The 25,661-nt window shown below is 42.3% G+C and overlaps 1 protein-coding gene and 1 non-coding gene across 8 annotated transcripts in view; both read right to left on the bottom strand.

The window, feature by feature from the left end:
- The window catches only part of NCOR1 (nuclear receptor corepressor 1), a 1,077,134-nt gene that overhangs the window by 75,672 nt on the left and 975,801 nt on the right, over nucleotides 1-25,661 (bottom strand). For all 7 annotated transcript variants that reach the window (XM_053706113.1, XM_053706112.1, XM_053706115.1 and 4 more), the window contains 4 exons: nucleotides 12,579-12,704; nucleotides 11,958-12,091; nucleotides 11,600-11,817; nucleotides 11,378-11,512 (listed from right to left, as the gene is read on the bottom strand). In XM_053706113.1, coding sequence (XP_053562088.1) covers nucleotides 11,378-11,512; nucleotides 11,600-11,817; nucleotides 11,958-12,091; nucleotides 12,579-12,704 — 613 coding nt within the window. The remainder of the gene's footprint in view (nucleotides 1-11,377; nucleotides 11,513-11,599; nucleotides 11,818-11,957; nucleotides 12,092-12,578; nucleotides 12,705-25,661) is intronic.
- LOC128655137 (U5 spliceosomal RNA) lies at nucleotides 21,584-21,696 on the bottom strand. Its single transcript, XR_008401685.1, has one exon. It is a non-coding gene; the product is annotated as a U5 spliceosomal RNA (small nuclear RNA).

Genomic DNA, 25,661 nt, shown 5'->3' with positions numbered 1-25,661 from the left:
ATCCTCCCACTTCCCTCATGCCCCAGTCATTCTGCCGAGGGACAAGGAACAGTAGAAGAAATATCAGGGTGAAAAGGTGCCAGAAGAATAAAAATATAGACACCCCACAAAAAAATACGGGTGGGGAGTTGTGGACAAAGCTGCATTCATTACTTTTGGGAAAACAATACCCAAGCTATAGAGGACACTGAATGCCAAGACAGGAGGGTATAAGAGGCAGCCCATTTTGAAGGCACCAGGCCTTAACCACTACCCAAAAAAACCCTGCTTCGTCCGAAGCCGAGAAACATTAAAAGGAAAAAGCCACAAGGACACTGACCCGCAGATAGTCCAAAAGCCTAGCTAGAGACCGCAAAATCAGACTCAACTGAGCCAACAGTCCTCCAGGAGACACCGACGCCCAGCAGTCGGTTCCCAACCACACACCCCTCACTAACGAAGGGAACACCAGCCCAAAACTCCCAAAGGGATAGGGCAAGGAAGACCAAAGGGAAACCGAAAGGTCACCACAAATTCCATAAAAGAAAGAACTCCCAGAATGAGCCCAGCTCACAAAGACCCAAATGGGTCCTGACAAACAAGGGGAGGCAACGCCCAGACCAAGCAAAAACCACAAGGTTTAGGCCCGGGCATAAGAACAGAGAAAACTGTTCTCTCAAAATCGTGCAAAAGCACCTAAAAAGACAACTGAAGACTGAGTCCTCAAACCGTCAGAACTTAGAATACTGAAGTATTCAACACATAATACGTGTAGCAGACCCAAACGAGGTAAACACCTGAGTCAAGAACACGCAGCCATCATCAGGATTAACACAGAAAGAAAATACTTGCTGAAAAGCAAACAAGATATCAGATTGCAAAAACTCCAAGACAGAGGGCACACTCCAGGCAAACCAAGCCGCCAGACCGACACATAGGTCTCAAAAAGGGAAAAGCACAGAACCTCAACAAGGCACACTGCACTTCCGCAATGAACAACAAATCTCAGAACGTACTCCCAGCCAGGCCAGCCCAAGTGCCGACAGGTCCGAAAACCGGGGAACAAAACCAACACCAGCTCACAAAAAGAGCAGAAGAATGGCTTCAGCCATGCCAACAGAGCTCGGGTGCCCACCCGAAACTCCTTTAAGACAGTCGACATGGCTGAAGACCCAGAAAAAACATAATTTATGCTTACCTGATAAATTCCTTTCTTCTGTTGTGTGATCAGTCCACGGGTCATCATTACTTCTGGGATATAACTCCTCCCCAACAGGAAATGCAAGAGGATTCACCCAGCAGAGCTGCATATAGCTCCTCCCCTCTACGTCAGTCCCAGTCATTCGACCAAGAATCAACGAGAAAGGAGTAACCAAGGGTGAAGTGGTGACTGGAGTATAATTTAAAAGATATTTACCTGCCTTAAAACAGGGCGGGCCGTGGACTGATCACACAACAGAAGAAAGGAATTTATCAGGTAAGCATAAATTATGTTTTCTTCTGTTATGTGTGATCAGTCCACGGGTCATCATTACTTCTGGGATACCAATACCAAAGCAAAAGTACACGGATGACGGGAGGGATAGGCAGGCTCATTATACAGAAGGAACCACTGCCTGAAGAACCTTTCTCCCAAAAATAGCCTCCGAAGAAGCAAAAGTGTCAAATTTGTAAAATTTGGAAAAAGTATGAAGCGAAGACCAAGTTGCAGCCTTGCAAATCTGTTCAACAGAGGCCTCATTCTTAAAGGCCCAAGTGGAAGCCACAGCTCTAGTGGAGTGAGCTGTAATTCTTTCAGGAGGCTGCTGTCCAGCAGTCTCATAGGCTAAACGTATTATGCTACGAAGCCAAAAAGAGAGAGAGGTAGCAGAAGCTTTTTGACCTCTCCTCTGTCCAGAATAAACGACAAACAGGGAAGAAGTTTGGCGAAAATCTTTAGTTGCCTGCAAGTAGAACTTGAGGGCACGAACTACATCCAGATTGTGTAGAAGACGTTCCTTCTTTGAAGAAGGATTTGGACACAAGGATGGAACAACAATCTCTTGATTGATATTCCTGTTAGTGACTACCTTAGGTAAGAACCCAGGTTTAGTACGCAGAACTACCTTGTCTGAGTGAAAAATCAGATAAGGAGAATCACAATGTAAGGCTGATAACTCAGAGACTCTTCGAGCCGAGGAAATAGCCATTAAAAACAGAACTTTCCAAGATAACAATTTTATATCAATGGAATGAAGGGGTTCAAACGGAACACCCTGTAAAACGTTAAGAACTAAGTTTAAACTCCATGGCGGAGCAACAGCTTTAAACACAGGCTTGATCCTAGTTAAAGCCTGACAAAAGGCCTGGACGTCTGGATTTTCTGACAGACGCCTGTGTAACAAGATGGACAGAGCTGAAATCTGTCCCTTTAATGAACTAGCTGATAAACCCTTTTCTAAACCTTCTTGTAGAAAGGACAATATCCTAGGGATCCTAACCTTACTCCAGGAGTAACGTTTGGATTCGCACCAGTATAGGTATTTACGCCATATTTTATGGTAAATCTTTCTGGTAACAGGCTTCCTAGCCTGTATCAGGGTATCAATAACCGACTCAGAAAAACCACGTTTTGATAAAATCAAGCGTTCAATTTCCAAGCAGTCAGCTTCAGAGAAGTTAGATTTTGATGTTTGAATGGACCCTGTATCAGAAGGTCCTGTCTTAGAGGTAGAGACCAAGGCGGACAGGATGACATGTCCACTAGATCTGCATACCAAGTCCTGCGTGGCCATGCAGGCGCTATTAGAATCACTGATGCTCTCTCCTGTTTGATTTTGGCAATCAATCGAGGAAGCAGCGGGAAGGGTGGAAACACATAAGCCATCCCGAAGTTCCAAGGTGCTGTCAAAGCATCTATCAGAACCGCTCCCGGATCCCTGGATCTGGACCCGTAGTGAGGAAGTTTGGCGTTCTGGCGAGACGCCATGAGATCTATCTCTGGTTTGCCCCAACGTCGAAGTATTTGGGCAAAGACCTCCGGATGAAGTTCCCACTCCCCCGGATGAAAAGTCTGGCGACTCAAGAAATCCGCCTCCCAGTTCTCCACTCCCGGGATGTGGATTGCTGACAGGTGGCAAGAGTGAGACTCTGCCCAGCGAATTATCTTTGATACTTCCATCATTGCTAGGGAGCTTCTTGTCCCTCCCTGATGGTTGATGTAAGCTACAGTCGTGATGTTGTCCGACTGAAACCTGATGAACCCCCGAGTTGTTAATTGGGGCCAAGCCAGAAGGGCATTGAGAACTGCTCTCAATTCCAGAATGTTTATTGGAAGGAGACTCTCCTCCTGATTCCATAGTCCCTGAGCCTTCAGAGAATTCCAGACAGCGCCCCAACCTAGTAGGCTGGCGTCTGTTGTTACAATTGTCCAGTCTGGCCTGCTGAATGGCATCCCCCTGGACAGGTGTGGCCGATAAAGCCACCATAGAAGAGAATTTCTGGTCTCTTGATTCAGATTCAGAGTAGGGGACAAATCTGAGTAATCCCCATTCCACTGACTTAGCATGCACAATTGCAGCGGTCTGAGGTGTAGGCGTGCAAAAGGTACTATGTCCATTGCCGCTACCATTAAGCCGATCACCTCCATGCATTGAGCTACTGACGGGTGTTGAATGGAATGAAGGACACGGCATGCATTTTGAAGCTTTGTTAACCTGTCTTCTGTCAGGTAAATCTTCATTTCTACAGAATCTATAAGAGTCCCCAAGAATGGAACTCTTGTGAGAGGAAAAAGAGAACTCTTCTTTTCGTTCACTTTCCATCCATGCGACCTTAGAAATGCCAGAACTAACTCTGTATGAGACTTGGCAGTTTGAAAGCTTGAAGCTTGTATTAGAATGTCGTCTAGGTACGGAGCTACCGAAATCCCTCGCGGTCTTAGTACCGCCAGAAGGGCACCCAGAACCTTTGTGAAGATTCTTGGAGCCGTAGCCAATCCGAATGGAAGAGCTACAAACTGGTAGTGCCTGTCTAGGAAGGCAAACCGTAGATACCGGTGATGATCTTTGTGAATCGGTATGTGAAGGTAAGCATCTTTTAAATCCACTGTGGTCATGTACTGACCCTTTTGGATCATGGGTAAGATTGTCCGAATAGTTTCCATTTTGAACGATGGAACTCTTAGGAATTTGTTTAGAATCTTTAAATCTAAGATTGGCCTGAAAGTTCCCTCTTTTTTGGGAACCACAAACAGGTTTGAGTAGAACCCTTGTCCTTGTTCCGACCGCGGAACCGGATGGATCACTCCCATTAATAATAGATCTTGTACACAGCGTAGAAACGCTTCTTTCTTTATCTGGTTTGTTGACAACCTTGACAGATGAAATCTCCCTCTTGGGGGAGATAATTTGAAGTCTAGAAGGTATCCCTGAGATATGATCTCTAGCGCCCAGGGATCCTGAACATCTCTTGCCCAGGCCTGGGCGAAGAGAGAAAGTCTGCCCCCCACTAGATCCGGTCCCGGATCGGGGGCTCTCGGTTCATGCTGTCTTTGGGGCAGCAGCAGGTTTCCTGGCCTGTTTGCCCTTGTTCCAGGACTGGTTAGGCTTCCAGCCTTGCCTGTAACGAGCAACAGCTCCCTCCTGTTTTGGTGCAGTGGAGGTTGATGCTGCTCCTGTTTTGAAATTCCGAAAGGGACGAAAATTAGACTGTCTAGCCTTAGCTTTGGCTTTGTCTTGAGGTAGGGCGTGGCCCTTACCTCCTGTAATGTCAGCGATAATTTCTTTCAAACCGGGCCCAAATAAAGACTGCCCCTTGAAAGGTATATTAAGTAATTTGGACTTAGAAGTAACATCAGCTGACCAGGATTTTAGCCACAGCGCCCTACGTGCCTGGATGGCGAATCCTGAGTTCTTAGCCGTAAGTTTGGTTAAATGTACTACGGCCTCCGAAATGAATGAATTAGCTAGTTTAAGGACTCTAAGCCTGTCCGTAATGTCGTCTAGCGTAGATGAACTAAGGTTCTCTTCCAGAGAATCAATCCAAAATGCTGCCGCAGCCGTAATCGGCGCGATACATGCAAGGGGTTGCAATATAAAACCTTGTTGAACAAACATTTTCTTAAGGTAACCCTCTAATTTTTTATCCATTGGATCTGAAAAAGCACAGCTATCCTCCACCGGGATAGTGGTACGCTTAGCTAAAGTAGAAACTGCTCCCTCCACCTTAGGGACCGTTTGCCATAAGTCCCGAGTGGTGGCGTCTATTGGAAACATCTTTCTAAATATTGGAGGGGGTGAGAACGGCACACCGGGTCTATCCCACTCCTTAGTAACAATTTCAGTTAGTCTCTTAGGTATAGGAAAAACGTCAGTACTCGCCGGTACCGCAAAGTATTTATCCAACCTACACAGTTTCTCTGGTATTGCAACGGTGTTACAATCATTGAGAGCTGCTAAAAACCTCCCCTAGTAATACACGGAGGTTCTCCAATTTAAATTTAAAATTTGAAATATCTGAATCCAATCTGTTTGGATCAGAACCGTCACCCACAGAATGAAGCTCTCCGTCCTCATGCTCTGCAAGCTGTGACGCAGTATCAGACATGGCCCTAGTATTGTCAGCGCACTCTGTTCTCACCCCAGAGTGATCACGCTTGCCTCTTAGTTCTGGTAATTTAGACAAAACTTCAGTCATAACAGTAGCCATATCTTGTAATGTTATCTGTAATGGCCGCCCAGATGTACAAGGCGCCATAATATCACGCACCTCCCGGGCGGGAGATGCAGGTACTGCCGCGTGAGGCGAGTTAGTCGGCATAACTCTCCCCTCGCTGTTTGGTGAAATTTGTTCAAATTGTACAGATTGACTTTTATTTAAAGTAGCATCAATACAGTTAGTACATAAATTTCTATTGGGCTCCACCTTGGCATTGGAACAAATGACACAGATATCTTCCTCTGAGTCAGACATGTTTAACACACTAGCAATAAACTTGCAACTTGGTTATAATCTTTTTTAGCAAAAACGTACTGTGCCTCAAAGAGGTACTAAACGATTAAATGACAGTTGAAATAATGAACTGAAAAAACAGTTATAGCATCAAACTTTAAAACAACACAACTTTTAGCAAAGGTTTGTTCCCATAGTAAAATAACAATAATTAAATTTGACATAAAAATTACAGAGCAACGTTTTTATTTACAGTCAATATAAAATTCTCACAGCTCTGCTGAGAGAATCTACCTCCCTCTAAAGAAGTTTGAAGACCCCTGAGATCTGTCGGAGATGAACCGGATCATGCAGGAAATATAAGAGTAACTGACTGGAAATTTTTGATGCGTAGCAAAGAGCGCCAAAAACGGCCCCTCCCTCACACACAGCAGTGAAGAGAAACGAAACTGTCACAATTAAAACCAAACAACTGCCAAGTGGAAAATAATGCCCAAATATTTATTCACTCAGTACCTCAGAAATGTAAACGATTCTACATTCCAGCAAAAACGTTTAACATGATAAATACTTATTAAAAGGATTAGTGACTTTTAACAGAGTAGTTCCGGTGAAATACCATCCCCAGAATACTGAATTGTATACATACATGTCATTATAACGGTATGGCAGGATTTTCTCATCAATTCCATTCAGAAAATAAAAACTGCTACATACCTCAATGCAGATTCATCTGCCCGCTGTCCCCTGATCTGAAGCTTTTACCTCCCTCAGATGGCCGAGAACAGCAATATGATCTTAACTACTCCGGTTAAAATCATAGTAAAAAACTCTGGTAGATTCTTCCTCAAACTCTGCCAGAGAAGTAATAACACGCTCCGGTGCTATTGTAAAATAACAAACTTTTGATTGAAGTCATAAAAACTAAGTATAATCACCATAGTCCTCTCACACATCCTATCTAGTCGTTGGGTGCAAGAGAATGACTGGGACTGACGTAGAGGGGAGGAGCTATATGCAGCTCTGCTGGGTGAATCCTCTTGCATTTCCTGTTGGGGAGGAGTTATATCCCAGAAGTAATGATGACCCGTGGACTGATCACACATAACAGAAGAAATCTAGCAAAAGGCCCAACATAGTTTCAACGCGGAGCCAGCAAGACTCCAGATAGAACAGAACAACCCAGAGAGCATGTCTCTCTTCAACATCTGTTCCACCTCCTGAATCCAGGAGAAGCCCAAAAACAAGGACCACACTTCCGTAAGGAGGAGAACAAAACCCCCTAAAAAAAAGCGACCATTAAAAACAGAGCACCTGCCCACAAGACACAATGCCACAGGCTGAAAAAGAGATCAATCTCCAACGCAGATGAGCTTGGAAGGAATCCCCTTAGAAATTAGCCTGCTAGCACACAGACAAGGTGCAATAGCTGCAACGGTTACCCTGCAAACCCTTTGCCTGCAGAACCGTGAAGCCATCAGGTTACTTCAGCAAACTGTCCAAGGGAAACCGTTCAATAAAGCGTATGACAAGCCCAATGAGCATCGGCACTCAGAAAACCTGGCCAACCGTGACCAGGTCAACTAGCCAGACCAAAGGTCATAGCCCAAGTTCCCTGGAAGTGCAGAACCCCAAACCTGCCCTATAGTCGAAAAAGTCTGGTAACAACCCGTAACAGGATCCACAAGAGAAAACGCTGAGTGAAAGCCTCAGCAACCGGAAGAACCAGGTCGTAGACAGGTCCGAGTCCCCAATTGTTTAAAAACAAAAAATACCCCAGAAACTCAAACACCCCATCTGATATAACAAACAGACACACAGGGAGAAATCAACGCAATATCCAGATAACCCTGATAACGAGAACACCTCGCAAGTCCCGACCCAAGGAAAAGACCACCCCTTGCCGAAGTTCAACACTCTAGCCCATAGGCGTTCGTACTGCCACAGACGACAAAGCAAGGGGAAACCTTGAGGACAAAGCTATTCGAGCAAGGCTAGACTCCACATCACCTCCAATACAATCATGGAATAACCTGAACAAAAGGATGTGGATCAGCCCCATCACCAGGGAAGAACCCTAAGCAGAGCCCAAAGGAGACTCCAATGTCCTCAAAAAGGGGACAACAATCTCCAGAGAGGAAAACCAGGTCTCCCAAAAGGATCATGGAAGGAACAAGTCCAAAGGACAACCCAGAGCCTCAGAAAAGGCAAAAATGCCTAAAACTGCAGTAAGGACGCACAAAGCCCCCAATCCTCCCAAGAGAGGAGATCCCCCCCAGGTTCCAAAATATCGGAAGCCAGAGAGAGTGACGCAGCAGAACTCCACTGACCCAGTCAACCAGCTAGAAGGCAAAATAAGGACTGAACATCCTTCTGCCTCACGGACTCACAAGTCCTTTTAGAATGTTTAGCTGAAACTTGTAAAATGAAAACAAGAAAACGCAAATAATAAAGTGAGCACTCGGCTAATAAGCCACGAGACAGAAGAACTGAACCCGAGCAGGACCAGCCTGCAGACAGGGTCATAACTGTCAAACTGCCTAAATCCTCCCTCAGAGGGGAAGAGAATAAAAGCCAAACATAAGACTAACGTGTCCCGTAACAAACTTCCGCAGAAGTAAACAGCGAGGATCGATCCCAGAGAAGATCCAGAAGGAAACATAATAAAAAAATAAAAAAGATATCCTAACCGGATAAACGAAAATATAAGGCAACCCGTAGGTTAATGCCCAAGAAGAAACAGGCGTACCCGCAGGACCAGTCAAACGGAACCCTGATCTTCCAACAAAACTAGGAAGGATCTCAATAAACCGACAATTAGAAGATTACGTCATCCCTTCGTGTTTAATGAGGTAAGCCATTCGAAGAATATTGCGTATTCATGTATCCGTTAAGGATAGGGTCCTCTAATAACTCAAAAACGTGCGAGTAAAACTCGAAGGTGTGCAATTCGGTAACGAAAGGCACAACACTCAGGGATAGCTACACCCGCAGGGAACTGTATAGGCCCACCCAAAGTCGGGAGAACCGGTACAATAGGGCACGAGCACAAACGTAAATAAACATCTGCAGACGCATAATCAACAAAAATATGTGAAAGCGAAAACGTGCTGCAACCTCCAAGGGGAACAAGCCGCCCTGCAAGGAGGGATAAACATAATCTGGGTTACCCGCATGTGTAGTAGTAGGAAGCGGTAGGGAACTCGCCTCTCGGCAGACAGGACCCCCAGAGGCGGATGGCCCAGCAGTCCCTTGATTCCCCGAGCCCGGAACAAGGCACTCTAATACGTCATATAGAACACAACTGATTGACCTGTGTCAACGGGACCAATTAGCATTCTTCACAAGACGAAGAATCTGGATCTGAAATTTGAACAGTCTCAGCATCAGAATCCTCCATAACTGGATAGAGAATATAATAATATAGACTATCAGAAAAGCAAAATTTAAACGGTACCCGACACCCACAATGGCTGGGGCACTCACCAGCTCCTATGAACCAGACACTAGCAGACTAGAATTTTTCAGTCGCCACACGGTCAGGAATGCGGAAATGGAAGACCAGGTCGTAAAAACGCCCAGTCACAAGGTGATCCGTACAGTCCAAAAAAAGCGCGCCCAACAATAAGGTTGCGTCACCTCCAAAGGCCTTTATGTTCCAAGCCAAGAGCCCAGTTAACACTACACGTAAGCAGATTGAATCACGTAACAAACATGATAAAAAAAAAAAGCCCTGTTCAATAATCCCCCTCAGGAGATATTAACCCTCGATTCCAAGATACTAATGGAGCCTCACTGAGGCCCTATATAAATACTTAATAAGTCCCACAACACAGTACCTTACAGGAAACAAATAAGTTACAGTACATTGTGAAAAGTAAAATGAAAAAAATAAAAATAAATCTTACCGGAATCTAAGCTGTGGAACAGGAACACGGCCCTTCAAGTGTGACGAACAGTAGCAGCGCCTCCGCCATGGACTTGAGAGAAGAAAGCAGGCAGCGAATCGAAGTTCGACAACGCCAATTGTTTGTGGAGCTGTTAATATGAGTCGGGATGGTTTTGCAAAAAGACTGTCCCTGCATCTCCGGACTCTAACTTTCATCCAGGCCCTCACTGAGAGACTGATAGGATTACTTAAAACTCCCGTCCCATGTTGAAGAGTACTACCCTCTATAAGAGACAAAACAAACTTCTGACACTTTTCTGCCAACCTCCTGGGACGAAAGGCAAAGAATGACTGGGAGATGAGGGAAGTAGGAGAAGTATTTAAGCCTTTGGCTGGGGTGTCTGCCTCCTCCTGGTGGCCAGGTTCTTATTCCCAAAAGTAATGCAGCTGTGGACTTTCCATTTATAAAGAAAATGATCACTGTTTTAGCAGCACATACACACCCGCAAAGCCTTATTCAAGCCCTGCACTAGTTAGTTGTTGCATGTAACTTGTCGGTGATGAATCAGTCTGCATCCCACAAGCCACTGCCAACTCTCTGAACAGACATGGTATTTGAATGCTGGTGGATGAGCAGCATATTATTCAAAATTGAAATGCACTCATACCAATCTAAATTTTGACTGTTATGCCTCGTTAAAGAGCCATGAAAGTCAGTATATATATATATATATATATATATATAAAAAAAAAAACAAACAAAAAAAAACAACAACAAAAAAACAAAACAGTTTATTTATCTGATCAAATTGACCTCTCTCACAAAGGAATACTGACATGTTTTCAGCACTATTAGGCAGTGGTTTTTGTAGCAATTTTGTACAAATAACCTGTAGAGGTAAGATGCAGAAAACAGTGCTGAGCCACAGTAGAGAACACCCACAGATCTCTCATCAGTTACGGTTTGGATTGCTCCAATCCAAAGACAGATGCATTCTCATTTTCTGTTTAGTCTTCTCTACTAGGCAATTGAACATGACCACTGTAGAGCTACAAGCACTATTTAATAGAGAAGGTCAAGCATAAAATGAGAATGCATGCCACTGTATGATAAACTAAGCTAGTGAACATGACTGCTGTATAGCTAGAAGCACTACTTATCATACAGTGGCAAAAGCTACAGTACTATAAAGTTCCATCTACGGTTTGTTTTTATAACATTTTTATACATCAGTGTTCTCCCCAGGGCCTATTTAGTGGTTGCACTACCCGGCTGATTTTACTGATAACCTGACTAAAATTTAAGCCAATATTTAGATAAAATTATCAAATATTAAATGCTTCAATGTTATATGCGCAAATGATCAGTTTTTATTAAATTATGCAATTAATTTGAGCTTTGAATTTCTTAAGTACCATTTATAAATGACAGAAAATTCAACATTGCAAACTATTACACTGCCCCAACCTGGCTACTTCATAATGCCACTTTTCAGTGGAGAACACTGTACACACTGCTGTCATATGCTCCTGCCTCAGTATGATAGCTATATATCTATATATAATATAAAAAATTACCTTTGTTCTGCATTCTCTGGTCTTTGGGAAAGTAGTAACATATTGTCCTGTTTTGCATGTATTAGAGGAGCTTGGGGAGGTGATATAGGCTCATATGGCTCAGAGATGTGTCCTCTGTCTGGAGACTTTCCAGGCCTACATTTACAACATAAAAATGACAAGTAAGATAATTACAGAACTAAAGCACCAATGCTGTTAAAAACAACATATGCCCTTCTGTACCTTCCCCTTGGTTTGTCAGCAATACTTTCAGGCAATACCCTAGGTGTGGGCCGTTGATGGTGACCAGGCTGTGTCTGTGATTCAGGACTGAACCTGTTGGAAGTCTTGGATCGGATAGGTGCTGACATTGGGGCAGAGCTCTGGAATGTAGATGTGGGGGGCTGCTGAGATGCCTGACTTGATGACTGATTCCTAGCGAAGTCTTGGGTTATAATTTGCTGAGGAAGGCAAATTAAAAAATAAAATATAACTTAAGTGTAAAACCAACTTAAATATCCTGTGTATGAACACTCTGCATATAACTTCTCAGCAGCATTTCTTTTTTATCCATAGTGCTTTCCCAAGTAAAAGAACTTACACAAATGTGATCAGCTAATGTGATCAATCGATGAGTTCGTTGCCCTTCAGGTTGGGAGGGCTGCTGTGGAGAGGGAGACTCTTGCTGTGATCGGTAACGACTTGCTTGTGCTTCATATTGTCTGCTATTTTCATCTGTTAAAAAATATAAATGTGTGATCGCCATAAGAATAATCTCTGTATGTGCTATAATAAAGGGGAAAAACTAGCTAACCTAAATTCCAAAAAATCTACTACATATGAAAGAAAAACAATTTAATATAATTTGCTTTTCTTCACAAGCATTTATTTGTATTCAGAACACCCATTTTCCAAGAAAATACAAAAACATGTATATGCAAGGGGAAAAAAGAACTACAAACATAAAATAAAATTTAGTTCAGTTATAGTTTTTATATAAATGTATTTATATTTTCCCCAGTATTCTGCCTTTGATTTTTAAATTCTCAAACCTACATCATTATAATGCAGTTAAAGTTTAAAAGCAATTACATATCCGATTGCAGATACGCCTCAAGTGTGTACTGGAATACAACCAAATTGCAAAACAGTTCACTATTAAATGCTGACTATCAAACAATTTCCCACTTCTGTCAAACGCCATTGACCATTATGCACTTACTTTCAGATTGACTTGATTTTGCTTGCTCAAGCATATAGGAGTCTTTATCCTGTACTTGTAATGGAGAACTGGCAGGGCTGATCACTTCTATGGTTTCTCTGGGAGCTTCATAACGATGGGAGGATACTGCAAGATTTATATACTCAACAAATCAAAATTTATATTTACTAGAAGATATAGTTTATGCTTAAATGATAAATTAATCTCTCATGGTGGTCAGGGTCCACGAGTGATTACTCCTGGAAATTCCACCCCTGACCACAAGTCTATTTTCATAGAAAAGAGGTTTCTATAAAAAAAGGGATATGAAACCCAAATATTTTCTATCATGATTAAGACAGTGCGTGCAATTTTAAACAACTTTCTAATTTACTTCTATTATCAATTTTTCTTTGTTCTCATGGTATCTTTCGTTGAAAAACAGGGACATATGCTTAGGAGCGGCCCTTTTCTGGAGCACTATATGAGAGCAGATTTGCATGAATGTTATCCATTTGCAAGAGCACTAGATGGAAGCAATATTTCCTGCCATATTCTGCTCCAGATGCCTATCTAGGTATTTGAATCACAAAAGAAGTTGCCTAATCTATATGTAAATCTGGCCTGTGTTTGCTTACAAAATCAGATGAAACATTTTGTAGGCAGGCATCTTGTAAAGAAGATTATACATTTAAAAAACTATTTTAGTGTCCATTTAAATTCTGGATCAGAAGTGATCTTAGCTCAAGCTGCTAAGCAACTAAAGGTTAGTCTTAAAGGGACATGCAACCCAAACTTGTTCTTTCATGATTCAAATAGAAAATAACATTTTAAACAACTCTCCACTTTACTTCTATTATCAATTTTGCTTTATTCTCTTGGTATCCTTTATTGAAGGAGCAGCAATGCTATACTGTGACCTAGCTGAACACATCGGTAAACCAATGCCAAGAGTCATATGTGCAGTCACCAATCAGCAGCCAGCTTCCAAGTCTACATAGCTATCATTTTCAACGAAGGATACCAAGAGAAATAAGCAAATTAGATAATAGAAGTAAATTGGAAAGCTGTTTGAAAATGTATGCTTTATCAGAATCAAGAGAAATAAAAGTTTTGGCTTTCACACCCATTTAAAGCTTAGAGGGATATTAAACTTCTGAGTACAACTACAGAAGCATGGTTACTATTCACCATGCTATTTCTTTCTTTCTGTGCCTGCAGCTATCTTAAAGGTAATTCTCTTACTTGAACCCCTTACAAGTATCAGTTAGTGAATCTCTGCATCTTCACACTGGGTGCTATCATCTTGCAGCTTATTTTAATTATGTAAATTTTTAAACTGTGCAAAAAAACGTCATAAAATTATTATTATTATTATCAGGTATTTGTAGAGCGCCAACAGATTCCGCAGCGCTGATGCATCTGCTCTATTGCGTGAACTAAACTGAAGTTCAAGGTACAGCTATCAAAAAGCCGGTAACATCACAGATCTGTAAAAAAACTAAATTTATGCTTACATGATACTTTTCTTTCTTTCCGGATATGGAGAGTCCATGACATCATTCAATTACTAGTGGGAATATCACTCCTGGCCAGCAGGAGGAGGCAAAGAGCACCACAGCAAAGCTGTTAAGGGCTAAATTTATCAAAGCTGAGGTGTACAGGGGCCTGAGGTTTAGTTAAAAATAACTGTCTTTATAAAGGGTGGGGTTGTGGACTCTCCATATCCGGAAAGAAATTTATCAGGTAAGCAAACATTTTGTATTCTTTTCTAAGATATGGAGAGTCCACACTGTCATTCAATTACTAGTGGGAACCAATACCCAAGCTAGAGGACACAGAATGAACAGGGAGGGAGAACAAGACAGGCAGACCTAAACAGAAGGCACCACCGCTTTAAGAACCTTTCTCCCAAAAGAGGCGTCAGCCAAGGCAAAAGCAGCAAATTTGAAAAAAGTAGCAAATTTGGAAAAAGTATGCATAGAGGACCAATTTGCAGACTTGCAAAGCTATTCCACAGAAGCTTCATCTTTGAAAGCCTAAGAATCGGAGACAGCCCTAGTGGAATGAGCTGTAATTCTCTCTCAGGAGGCTGCTGTCCAGCAGTCTCATAAGCAAAACGAATCATACTTCTCAACCAGAGGGAAAGAGAAGTAGAAGTAACCTTCTGACCCTTACGCTTTCCTGTGAAACAAACAAACAGGGCAGAAGAGTGGCGAAAATCCTTAGTCCCCTGTATGTAGAATTTTAGAGCACACACACAACATTCAAGTTGTGCAACAGACATTCTTTATGAGAAGGAGTGGGACAGAGAGAAGAAACAATTTCCTGATTAATATTTCTATCCGAAACCACTTTAGGAAGAAACCCTTAATTTAGTACGAAGAACCGCCTTATCCCCATGAAAGATAAAATAAGGCGAATCACACTGCAAAGCCGAGAGTTCCGAAACTCTCCGAGCAGAAGAGATAGCAACAAGAAACAAAAACCTTCCAAGATAGCAACTTAATATCTATGGAATGCATTGGCTCAAACGGAGCCTGCTGCAAAACTTTAAGAACAAGATTAAAGTTTCAAGGTGAAACAACAGGTTTAAAAATAGGCCTGATTCTGACCAGGGCCTGACAAAAAGATTGAACATCTGGCACATCCGCCAGACGCTTGTGTAACAAAATAGATAATGCAGAAATCAGAGAACTGACTGACAACCCTTTCTCCAGACCTTCCTGGATAAATCCTGACCCTACTCCAAAAGTAGCCCTTAGATTCACACCAATAAAGGTATTTACGCCATACCTTATGGTAAGTTTTTCAAGTAACAGGCTTGCGAGCCTGGATCATGGTCTCAATGACCGACTCAGAAAATCCAAGCTTAGACAGATCTAAGTGTTCAATCTCCAAGCAGTCAGCATCAGAGAAACGAGATTTGGATGGAGGAATGGACCCTGAGTTAGAAGGTCTTTCCTCAGAGGCAATCTCCAAGGAGGCCGAAAAGACATCTTCACTAGATCTGCATACCAGATCCTGCGAGATCATGCAGGAGCTATTAGAATTACCGATGCTCTCTCTTGTTTGATACGAGCAATAACTCGTGGAAGGAGCGCAAACGGAGTAAACAGGTATGCTAGACCGAAATCCCAAGGAACCGACCACAGCATATATCAGAGTGGCCTGAGGATCTCTTGACCTTGAACCGTACCTTGGCGTTGTGCCGAGACGCCATGAGATCCAACTCTGGCACCCCCCATTTGAGGGTTAACCTGGAGAACACCTCTGGATGGAGAGCCCACTCACCGAGAAGAAATGTCTGCCTGCTCAGGAAATACGCTTCCCAGTTGACCACTCCAGGAATGTGGATAGCAGATAGACAACAATTGTGAGCTTCTGCCCACTGAATAATCAGTGCCACCTCCTTCATGGCTCCGAGTTCTTCCCTGGTGGTTGATGTAAGCCACTAAGGTGATGTTGTCCGACTGAAACCTGGACAATTGAGGCCAAGCCATCAGAGCATTGTAAATCGCTCTCAACTCCAAGATGTTTATGGGTAGAGCAGACTCCTCCCGAGTCCATAGTCCCTGCGCCTTTAACGTGTCCCAGACTGCTCCCCAGCCAAGCAGGCTGGCATCCGTGGTCACAATCACCCAGGAAGTTCTCAGGAAGCATGTCCCCAGAGAAAGATAGTCCTGAGAAAGCCATTACAGGAGAGAGTCTCTTGTCGACTGGTCTAGATCTATCCTCTGAGACAGATCCGAATGGTCTCCGTTCCATTGTCTGAGCATGCATAATTGCAGAGCTCTCAAATGGAATCGGGCAAAGGGAAAGATGTCCATGGAAGCAACCATCAGGCCAATTACCTCCATACATTGAGCCACTGATGGCTGAACAGTAGACTGAAGAGAGTCAAGAAGAGAGAAATTTGGATTTTCTGACCTCCGTCAGAAAGGTTTTCAAAAGATATGGAATCTATTATGGTCCCTAAGAAAACCACCCTTGTAACTGGAACAAGGGAACTCTTTTTACAGATTTACTTTCCAATTGTGGGAACGTAGAAAAGACAACAAGATCTATGTATGAGAGTTTGCTTGTTGAAAATATGGTGCCTGAACCAATATGTCCAGGTATGGCGCCACTGCAATTCCCAGAGACCTGATCACTGCCAAGAGTATTTTTTTTTTTTTTTTTAATGTATGGGTAGCTCACTTTTAAATTTTATATGTAAATATGTATATCATTTTGAACAGGTGCTACCTACAAAAACGAATATCAACACCAACAAAAAGAAAGTAGATACTTCAAAATAAGAAGTTTCTAAAAGTCTAGGAATAAACAGCACAACTGTACATAAATGAAAACAAGGAGAAAAACAATATGCCAAAAATACAAAACACACTTTAATATGCTAAAAATCACACTCACACAAGAGATCCCTTTAATATCACACAAAAAAGGCCGGCTTAAGATAGTCTGGTGCACCAAGGAGAGGAATACAATGAAATTTAACTGATCCAATTTGAAATGTTATTTCCTTTGTATATAGGAATGTATGATGAATAAGTTATAGATCCAAAGGTGCCACAAAGCCAGGTGAACCAGGCATCATCCCCACACAGAAATATGAAACAAACAGGTAAGCATGGAAAGGAGAAGCCGTATACCTACGCGTATCAACAAGTGTGACCACCGTTGAAGCGCCCTCCAATGAAAAAAAGTCAACAAGCTTTACCTGTATCTTTTACGTGAACGCTCCTCCTAACTTCACTGCTACCTGAACGTGCTGTCTTCCGGGGTGATCCTGGGCATGGGGGGATCCCATGTAGTAGACAAGCTGCTGAGACAGATCTGAATGGTCTCCGTTCCATTTTCTGAGCATGCATAATTGCAGAGCTCTCAAATGGAATTGAGCAAAGGGAAAGATGTCCATGGAAGCAACCATCAGACCAATTACCTCCATACATTGAGCCACTGATGGCTGAACAGTAGACTGAAGAGAGGCAAGAATAGAGAAATTTGAATTTTCTGATCTCCGTCAGAATTTTTTTCAAAGATAGGGAATCTATTATGGTCCCTAAGAAAACCACCCTTGTAGCTGGAACAAGGGAACTCTTTTTCCAGCTTTACTTTCCAACCGTGGGAACGAAGAAAAGACAACAAGATCTATGTATGAGAGTTTGCTTGTTGAAAATATGGTGCCTGAACCAATATGTCCAGGTATGGCGCCACGGCAATTCCCAGAGACCTGATCACTGCCAAGAGAGCCCCCAGAACCTTTGAGAAAATTCTGGGAGCTGTGGCAAGGCCAAACGGAAGAGCCACAAACTGAAAGAGTTTGTCTAGAAAGGCAAATCTCAGGAATTTGTGATGATCCCTGTGGATGGGAACAATATTTAACAATGTCTCTCACTCTAGTGTTTATGTGTTACGCTATACGCCAAATGAAGCAGTCCTTTATAGTGATTGCCAAGGAAATTTTCTTTATATAACCCATGATTTTCAATTTATATAGCGTTTCACTTTAGCCTCTTCCTTTGGTGTATTTTGGGATACGATTTTCCATTGTGATATTTTTCATTGTGATGTTTTTGGCTAGTTGCGTTTTTTGTGATTATCACAATAATTTTGATGTTTTCTTTTTTTTCCGTAGTGTAACATTAGTGTACCCTTATTCTAGTCTGATTGTATCACATGACTTTGCTCTGTTGTCATTTTACTATTCTTCTTCTTGTTCAATTTTTCTTTTCTTAAATTCAATTGTTGTTTTTAATACACAATTACTCTGTCACTCCCATACTTACCTGCTGAGTAATAATTGGAGGTGTTCAGGTATATAGCTATTACGTCTTCACTTACCTGTTATTCTATGACTAAGTGCCGCACGGCACGAAATGCGTAAGGACACGCCCCCTTTTTCCTCGTGTGAGTGTATATTTTTTCTTTTTGGATATGTTGGAAAAGATACCGTTTTTATTGGATATCCTTGTGTGCTGTCTCCTTTGACCTTTTGTTAGAGGTAACATCAGCAGACCAAGATTTTAGCCACAATGCCCTGCGGGCTAGGACAGTGAAGCCAGACATCTTGGCTCCCAGTCTAATAACTTGCATGTTAGCATCAGAAATAAAGGAATTGGCTAGTTTGAGAGCCTTAATCCCATCTTGTATCTCCTCCAACTGAGTCTCTACTAAAACTGATTCAGAGAAGGCGTTGCACCAATAAGATGCTGCACTTGCTACTGTGGCAATACTAACTGCAGGTTGCCATTGAAGACCTTGATGAACATACATCATCTTCAAATAAGCTTCCAGTTTTTTGTCCAAGGGATCCTTAAAGGAGCAGCTATCCTCTATAGGGATCATAGTTCTCTTAGCCGAAGTAGAAATAGCACCTTCTTCTTCAGGCACCATGAGCCAATAATCTTTAATGGAGTCAGCAACAGAAAACATCTTTTTAAATACGGGAGACGGGGAGAAAGGAATCCCTGGCTTCTCCCATTGCTGTGAAATAATCACCGTCACACGGTTTGGGACAGGAAAAACTTCCACCGAGGAAGGAACATACTATTTATTAAGTTTACTAGACTTCTTAGGGTTGACAACGACAAAGTATCGTAGTCATCCAAAGTAGCCAATACCTCCTTTAACAGTACACACAGGTGTTCAAGCTTAAATCTGAAGTTTACTTCTTCAGTATCAGAAGAAGGAATAATACTGTCCGAATCTTAGATTTCACCCTCAGAGGCTACCGGCGTATCCTCCTCATCAGACTTGTGAGGGAGGGCAACCTGCATAGCAGTAGGAGGAACAGAAACCTTACTATCTGAATGTCTAATTTTCCTCTTGCGTTTTCCTAGCATAGGGAAAGCAGATAATGCCGCAGATACCGCAGAAGATACATGTGCAGCAAAATCTGCAGGCAAATAAACTCCTCCAGGAGGCTGAGAGGAACTGCAGGGCACTGTATGTGAAGCCATAGAGCAGAGCTTTCCAAACCTTTCATGTTGGTGACACACTTTTTAAAAGCTACATCATTTCGCGACACAGTAATTCAGTTGTACTAGCAAACAGGAGGTTAAACTAACTTTATTAAGAGATATAGACACATACATAAATCATATACTGTATTTACAAGTAACAGTATGCAAGTATGCACAAGAATTAAAAAAAGTTTGAAGAAAATTTCCTGATGAGGTTTGCTCAGAAAATCTGCCTCCCAGTTGTGCACCCCTGGAATGTGGATTGCCGACAGATGTCAAGACCGGGCCTTCAGCCACTGGATTATCTTGGCTACTACGGTCATCGATAAGGAACTCCTTGTTCCTCCCTGATGATTGATGTAAACCACCTTCGTTATTGTCCACCTAGAATCTGATGAATCGGACCGAAGCACTGCGAAAGCATGTCCCCTGGTATAGATGATCCACAGACAACCACCATTGAAGAGATTAGTTCATTCTCTGATCTATGGTTATTTGAGGAAACAAACCTGTATAACTCCATTCCACTGCCTGAGCATGCTTAGCTGTCTGAGATGAAAACCGAGCAAACGATAGGATGACCATTGCCGCTACCATCAATCCGATTACCTCCATGGACTGTACAATTGACTGCCGAGGAGAGGACTGAAGGACTCGACATGTAATCAGAATATTTGACCTTCTGCCCTTCGTCAGAAACAAAGTCATGGATATAGACTCTATTAGATTTCCCCTGAAGGGTACCCCTGTCTGCGGAATCAACAAACTCTCTTCCAGATTTATCCATCCGTGATTCCCTGGAGGGATAGTACAATGTCGAAATGAGACCTTGCTAGTTGATAAAATGACACCTGGATTAGAATATAGGCAAATTCGGTAGCTTGCCAATCATGGGTTAGGCGAGGTTATTTGTAACCCACCAGTGAAAGAAGACTTGCTGTGTGGAACACAGCCACAGCTGGATTCGAACTCTCAACCTTCAGCTCTTAAAGCTGCAAAGTCTACCACTAGTCCATTGAGAGGCAGAGGCGCCGCCGCAATGCCCCGCGGTCTTAGAACCACCAGTAGAGACCCCAGAACCTTTCTGGGTGCCGTGAAGAGACCGAAAGGAAGACTCAGAAACTGAAAACGTTTGTCCAGAAGACAAAACGTAAGAACTTGTGATGATCTCTATAGATAGGAACATGAAGCTATGCATCCTTTAGATCCCCTGTCATCATAAATTGACCCTCAAGGATCAATGGAAGAATGGAACGAATAGTTTCCATCTTGCAAAATGGAACTCTGAGAAACAAGCTTAGACTCTAGAGACCTAAGATAGATCTGAATAGTCCCTCCTTTTTTGGGAACTTCAACCAGATGTGACCAAAAATCCCCATCAAGTCAGGATCCAACAAGGCCCTCTTGTAATGGTATTGTTAAAAAATTCAAACTTAGAGCATACATATGAGTATCCAGACTCTAATCCTAAGGCTCAGAGAGCTGGGACAAAGAATCTCTATCCTGACCTAATTTCAGGGGAGTTTCTGACTTAATAGCATCAGACAACGCATCCCACCAATTACTGCTGCACTAACGACGGTGTTCAGGATATTGAGTACACAGTAGGTCCATATAACTTTTTGAAAAACCCAACTATTCCCTAAGGAAAAAAGTGGTTCAGTTATCTAGGTTGGAAAATACTCCTTCCACCCTAGGTAAAGTCTAACCTGGTGACAGCGGCTGTAATCAAACTGCTGGCCTTCCATCTGGTAGGCTGCTTGCTTACCCACTAAGCCACCGAGGATTTTGTGCCCAGTCCCCTTAACCAAGGTGGTTATGGGAAACCCTTCCTTAAATATAAGTACTAGGACAGAATACACCAGGATAGAATGAAATCCCGAACAAAGATGAGCATTATGAACATACTCCCAAATGGCAAACGCCTTAAAGGGAGAAGGTTCAGAAAAAAAAGGAGTGTGATATTGTAATGAAAATATACACAAAAAACGTTACTGTCACTTTAAATTTTAAACGTAACATTAAGTTATGTGTGTACATGTTCCATTATAAACACAAAGCTGAACTGCTCAAACAGCTGAAATATATCAAATACTCAAGGTTGTTCCCCTCCACGAAAAATCTTTAGAAAAGGTAAAAGATTTATTCAATCTGAAGAGAGACGAAAGTAGTACTGTGACTTGAAATGGCACATTAACCAAAAAAAAAGAAGGTACATCATCATCCATGTATTTACATCAAAAAAACATAATTTATGTAAGAACTTACCTGATAAATTCATTTCTTTCATATTGGCAAGAGTCCATGAGCTAGTGACGTATGGGATATACATTCCTACCAGGAGGGGCAAAGTTTCCCAAACCTCAAAATGCCTATAAATACACCCCCCACCACACCCACAATTCAGTTTAACGAATAGCCAAAGAAGTGGGGTGATAAGAAAGGAACGAAAGCATCAACAAGGAATTGGAATAATTGTGCTTTATACATAAAAATCATAACCACCAGAAAAAGGGTGGGCCTCATGGACTCTTGCCAATATGAAAGAAATTAATTTATCAGGTAAGTTCTTACATAAATTATGTTTTCTTTCATGTAATTGGCAAGAGTCCATGAGCTAGTGACGTATGGGATAGCAAATACCCAAGATGTGGAACTCCACGCAAGAGTCACTAGAGAGGGAGGGATAAAAATAAAGACAGCCAATTCCGCTGAAAAAAGAATCCACAACCCAAATCAAAAAGTTTTAATCTTTATAATGAAAAAAAATGAAATTATAAGCAGAAGAATCAAACTGAAACAGCTGCCTGAAGAACTTTTCTACCAAAAACTGCTTCTGAAGAAGAACAAACATCAAAATGGTAGAATTTAGTAAAAGTATGCAAAGAAGACCAAGTTGCTGCTTTGCAAATCTGATCAACAGAAGCTTCATTCTTAAAAGCCCAGGAAGTAGAAACTGACCTAGAAGAATGAGCCGTAATCCGCTGAGGCGGGGATTTACCCGACTCCAAATAAGCATGATGAATCAAAAGCTTTAACCAAGATGCCAAAGAAATGGCAGAAGCCTTCTGACCTTTCCTAGAACCAGAAAAGATAACTAATAGACTAGAAGTCTTTCTGAAATCTTTAGTAGCTTCAACATAATATTTCAAAGCTCTAGCCACGTCCAAAGAGTGTAAAGATCTTTCCAAAGAATTCTTAGGATTAGGACACAACAAAGGGACCACAATTTCTCTACTAATGTTGTTGGAATTCACAACTTTAGGTAAAAATTTAAAAGAAGTCTGCAAAACCGCCTTATACTAATGAAAAATCAGAAAAGGAGACTCACAAGAAAGAGCAGATAATTCAGAAACTCTTCTAGCAGAAGAGATGGCCAAAAGAAACAATACTTTCCAAGAAAGTAATTTAATGTCCAGAGAATGCATAGGATCAAACGGAGGAGCCTGTAAAGCCCTCAATACCAAATTAAGACTCCAAGGAGGAGAAATTGGCTTAATGACAGGATTGATACGAACCAAAGCCTGTACAAAACAATGAATGTCAGGAAGATTAGCAATTTTTCTGTGAAACAAAACAGAAAGAGCAGAGATTTGTTCTTTCAAGGAACTTGCAGACAAACCCTTATCCAAACCATCCTGAAGAAACTGTAAAATTCTAGGAATTCTAAAAGAATGCCAAGAAAATTTATGAGAAGAACACCATGAAAAGTAAGTCTTCCAAACTCGGTAATAAATCTTTCTAGACACAGATTTGCGAGCCTGCAACATAGTATTAATCACTGAGTCAGAGAAACCTCTATGACTAAGCAATAAACGTTCAATCTCCATACCTTCAAATTTAATGATTTGAGATCCTGATGGAAAAATGGACCTTGAGATAGAAGGTCTGGCCTTAACAAAAGTGGCCAAGGTTGGCAACTGGACATCCGAACAAGATCCGCATTCCAAAACCGGTGTGGCCATGCTGGAGCCACCAGCAGTACAAATGAACGCTCCATTATGATTTTGGAAATCACTCTTGGAAGAAGAACTAGAAGCGGAAAGATATAAGCAGTTTAATAATTCCAATGAAGTGACAACGCATCCACTGCTTCCGCCTGAGGATCCCTGGACCTGGACAGATACCTGGGAAGTTTCCTGTTTAGATGAGAAGCCATCAGATCTATTTCTGGAAGCCCCCACATCTGAACAATCTGAAGAAACACATCTGGGTGAAGAGACCATTCCCCCGGATGTAAAGTCTGGCGACTGAGATAATCCGCTTCCCAATTGTCTATACCTGGGATATGGACCGCAGAGATTAGACAGGAGCTGGATTCCGCCCATGCAAGTATCCGAAATACTTCTTTCATAGCTTGAGGACTATGAGTCCCACCTTGATGATTGACATACGCCACGATTGTGACATTGTCTGTCTGAAAACAAATAAACGGTTCTCTCTTCAGAAGAGGCCAAAACTGAAGAGCTTTGAGAATCGCACGGAGTTCCAAAATATTGATTGGTAATCTCGCCTCATGAGATTTCCAAACCCCCTGCGCTGTCAGAGATCCCCAGACAGCTCCCCAACCTGAAAGACTTGCATCTGTTGAAATCACAGTCAAGGTTGGACGAACAAAAGAGGCCCCCTGGACCAAACGGTGGTGATCTAACCACCAAGTCAGAGATAGTCCAATATTGGGATTTAAGGATATTAATTGTGATATCTTTGTATAATCCCTGCACCATTGGTTCAGCATACAAAGCTGAAGAGGTCTCATGTGAAAACGAGCAAAGGGGATCGCGTCCGATGCTGCAGTCATGAGACCTAAAATCTCCATGCACAAAGCTACTGAAGGGAATGACTGAGACTGAAGGTTCTGACAAGCTGAAACCAATTTCAAACGTCTTTTGTCTGTTAGAGACAAAGTCATGGATACTGAATCTATTTGGAATCCTAAAAAGGTTACCCTTGTCTGAGGAATAAAGGGACTTTTTGGTAAATTGATCCTCCAACCATGTCTTTGAAGAAACAACACTAGTTGATTCGTGTGAGATTCTGCAGAATGTAAAGACTGAGCAAGTACCAAGATATTGTCCAAATAAGGAAACACCGCAATACCCGCTCTCTGATTACAGAGAGAAGGGCATCGAGAACCTTTGAAAAAATCCTTGGAGCTGTTGCTAGGCCAAAAGGAAGAGCAACAAATTGGAAATGCTTGTCTAGAAAAGAGAATCTCAGGAACTGATAATGATCTGGATGAATCGGAATATGAAGATAAGCATCCAGTAAGTCTATTGTTGACATATAATGCCCTTGCTTAACAAAAGGCAGAATAGTCCTTATAGTCACCATTTTGAATGTTGGTATTCTTACATAACGGTCTGAAAGAATTCTCTTTCTTTGGAACAATGAACAGATTTGAATAAAACCCCAGACCCCGTTCCAGATATGGAACTGGTACAATTACCCCGGATAACTCCAGCAGGCCCATTTATCAAGCTCCGTATGGAGCTTGAAGGGCCGTGTTTCTGGCGAGTCTTCAGACTCGCCAGAAACACAAGTTATGAAGCAGCGGTCTAAAGACCGCTGCTTCATAACCCTGTCCGCCTGCTCTGAGCAGGCGGACAGGAACCGCCGGAAATCAACCCGATCGAATACGATCGGGTTGATTGACAGCTCCCTGCTGGCGGCCGATTGGCCGCGAGTCAGCAGGGGGCGGCGTTGCACCAGCAGCTCTTGTGAGCTGCTGGTGCAATGTTAAATGTGGAGAGCGTATTGCTCTCCGCATTTAGCGAGGTCTTGCGGACCTGATCCGCAGTGTCGGATCAGGTCAGCAAGCCCTTTGATAAATGGGCCCCCAGGTCTGAAACATACTTCAGGAAAGCCTGAGCCTTTACTGGGTTCACTGGAATGCGTGAGAGAAAGAAACTTCTCACAGGCGGTCTTACCTTGAAATCTATTCTGTACCCTTGAGAAACAATGTTCTGAATCCAATGATTTTGGATTGAATTGATCCAAACATCCTAGAAAAATCGAAGTCTGCCCCCTACCAGCTGCGCTGGAATGAGGGCCGCACCTTCATGCGGACTTGGGGGCTGGTTTTGATTTTCTAAAAGGCTTGGATTTATTCCAGGCTGGAGAAGGCTTCCAATTG

This window comes from Bombina bombina, chromosome 3, assembly GCF_027579735.1.
Source record: "Bombina bombina isolate aBomBom1 chromosome 3, aBomBom1.pri, whole genome shotgun sequence".
Lineage (NCBI taxonomy): Eukaryota > Metazoa > Chordata > Amphibia > Anura > Bombinatoridae > Bombina > Bombina bombina.
Note: the sequence above shows the minus strand (reverse complement) of the source record. Positions and strands in the feature narration are given on the sequence as shown.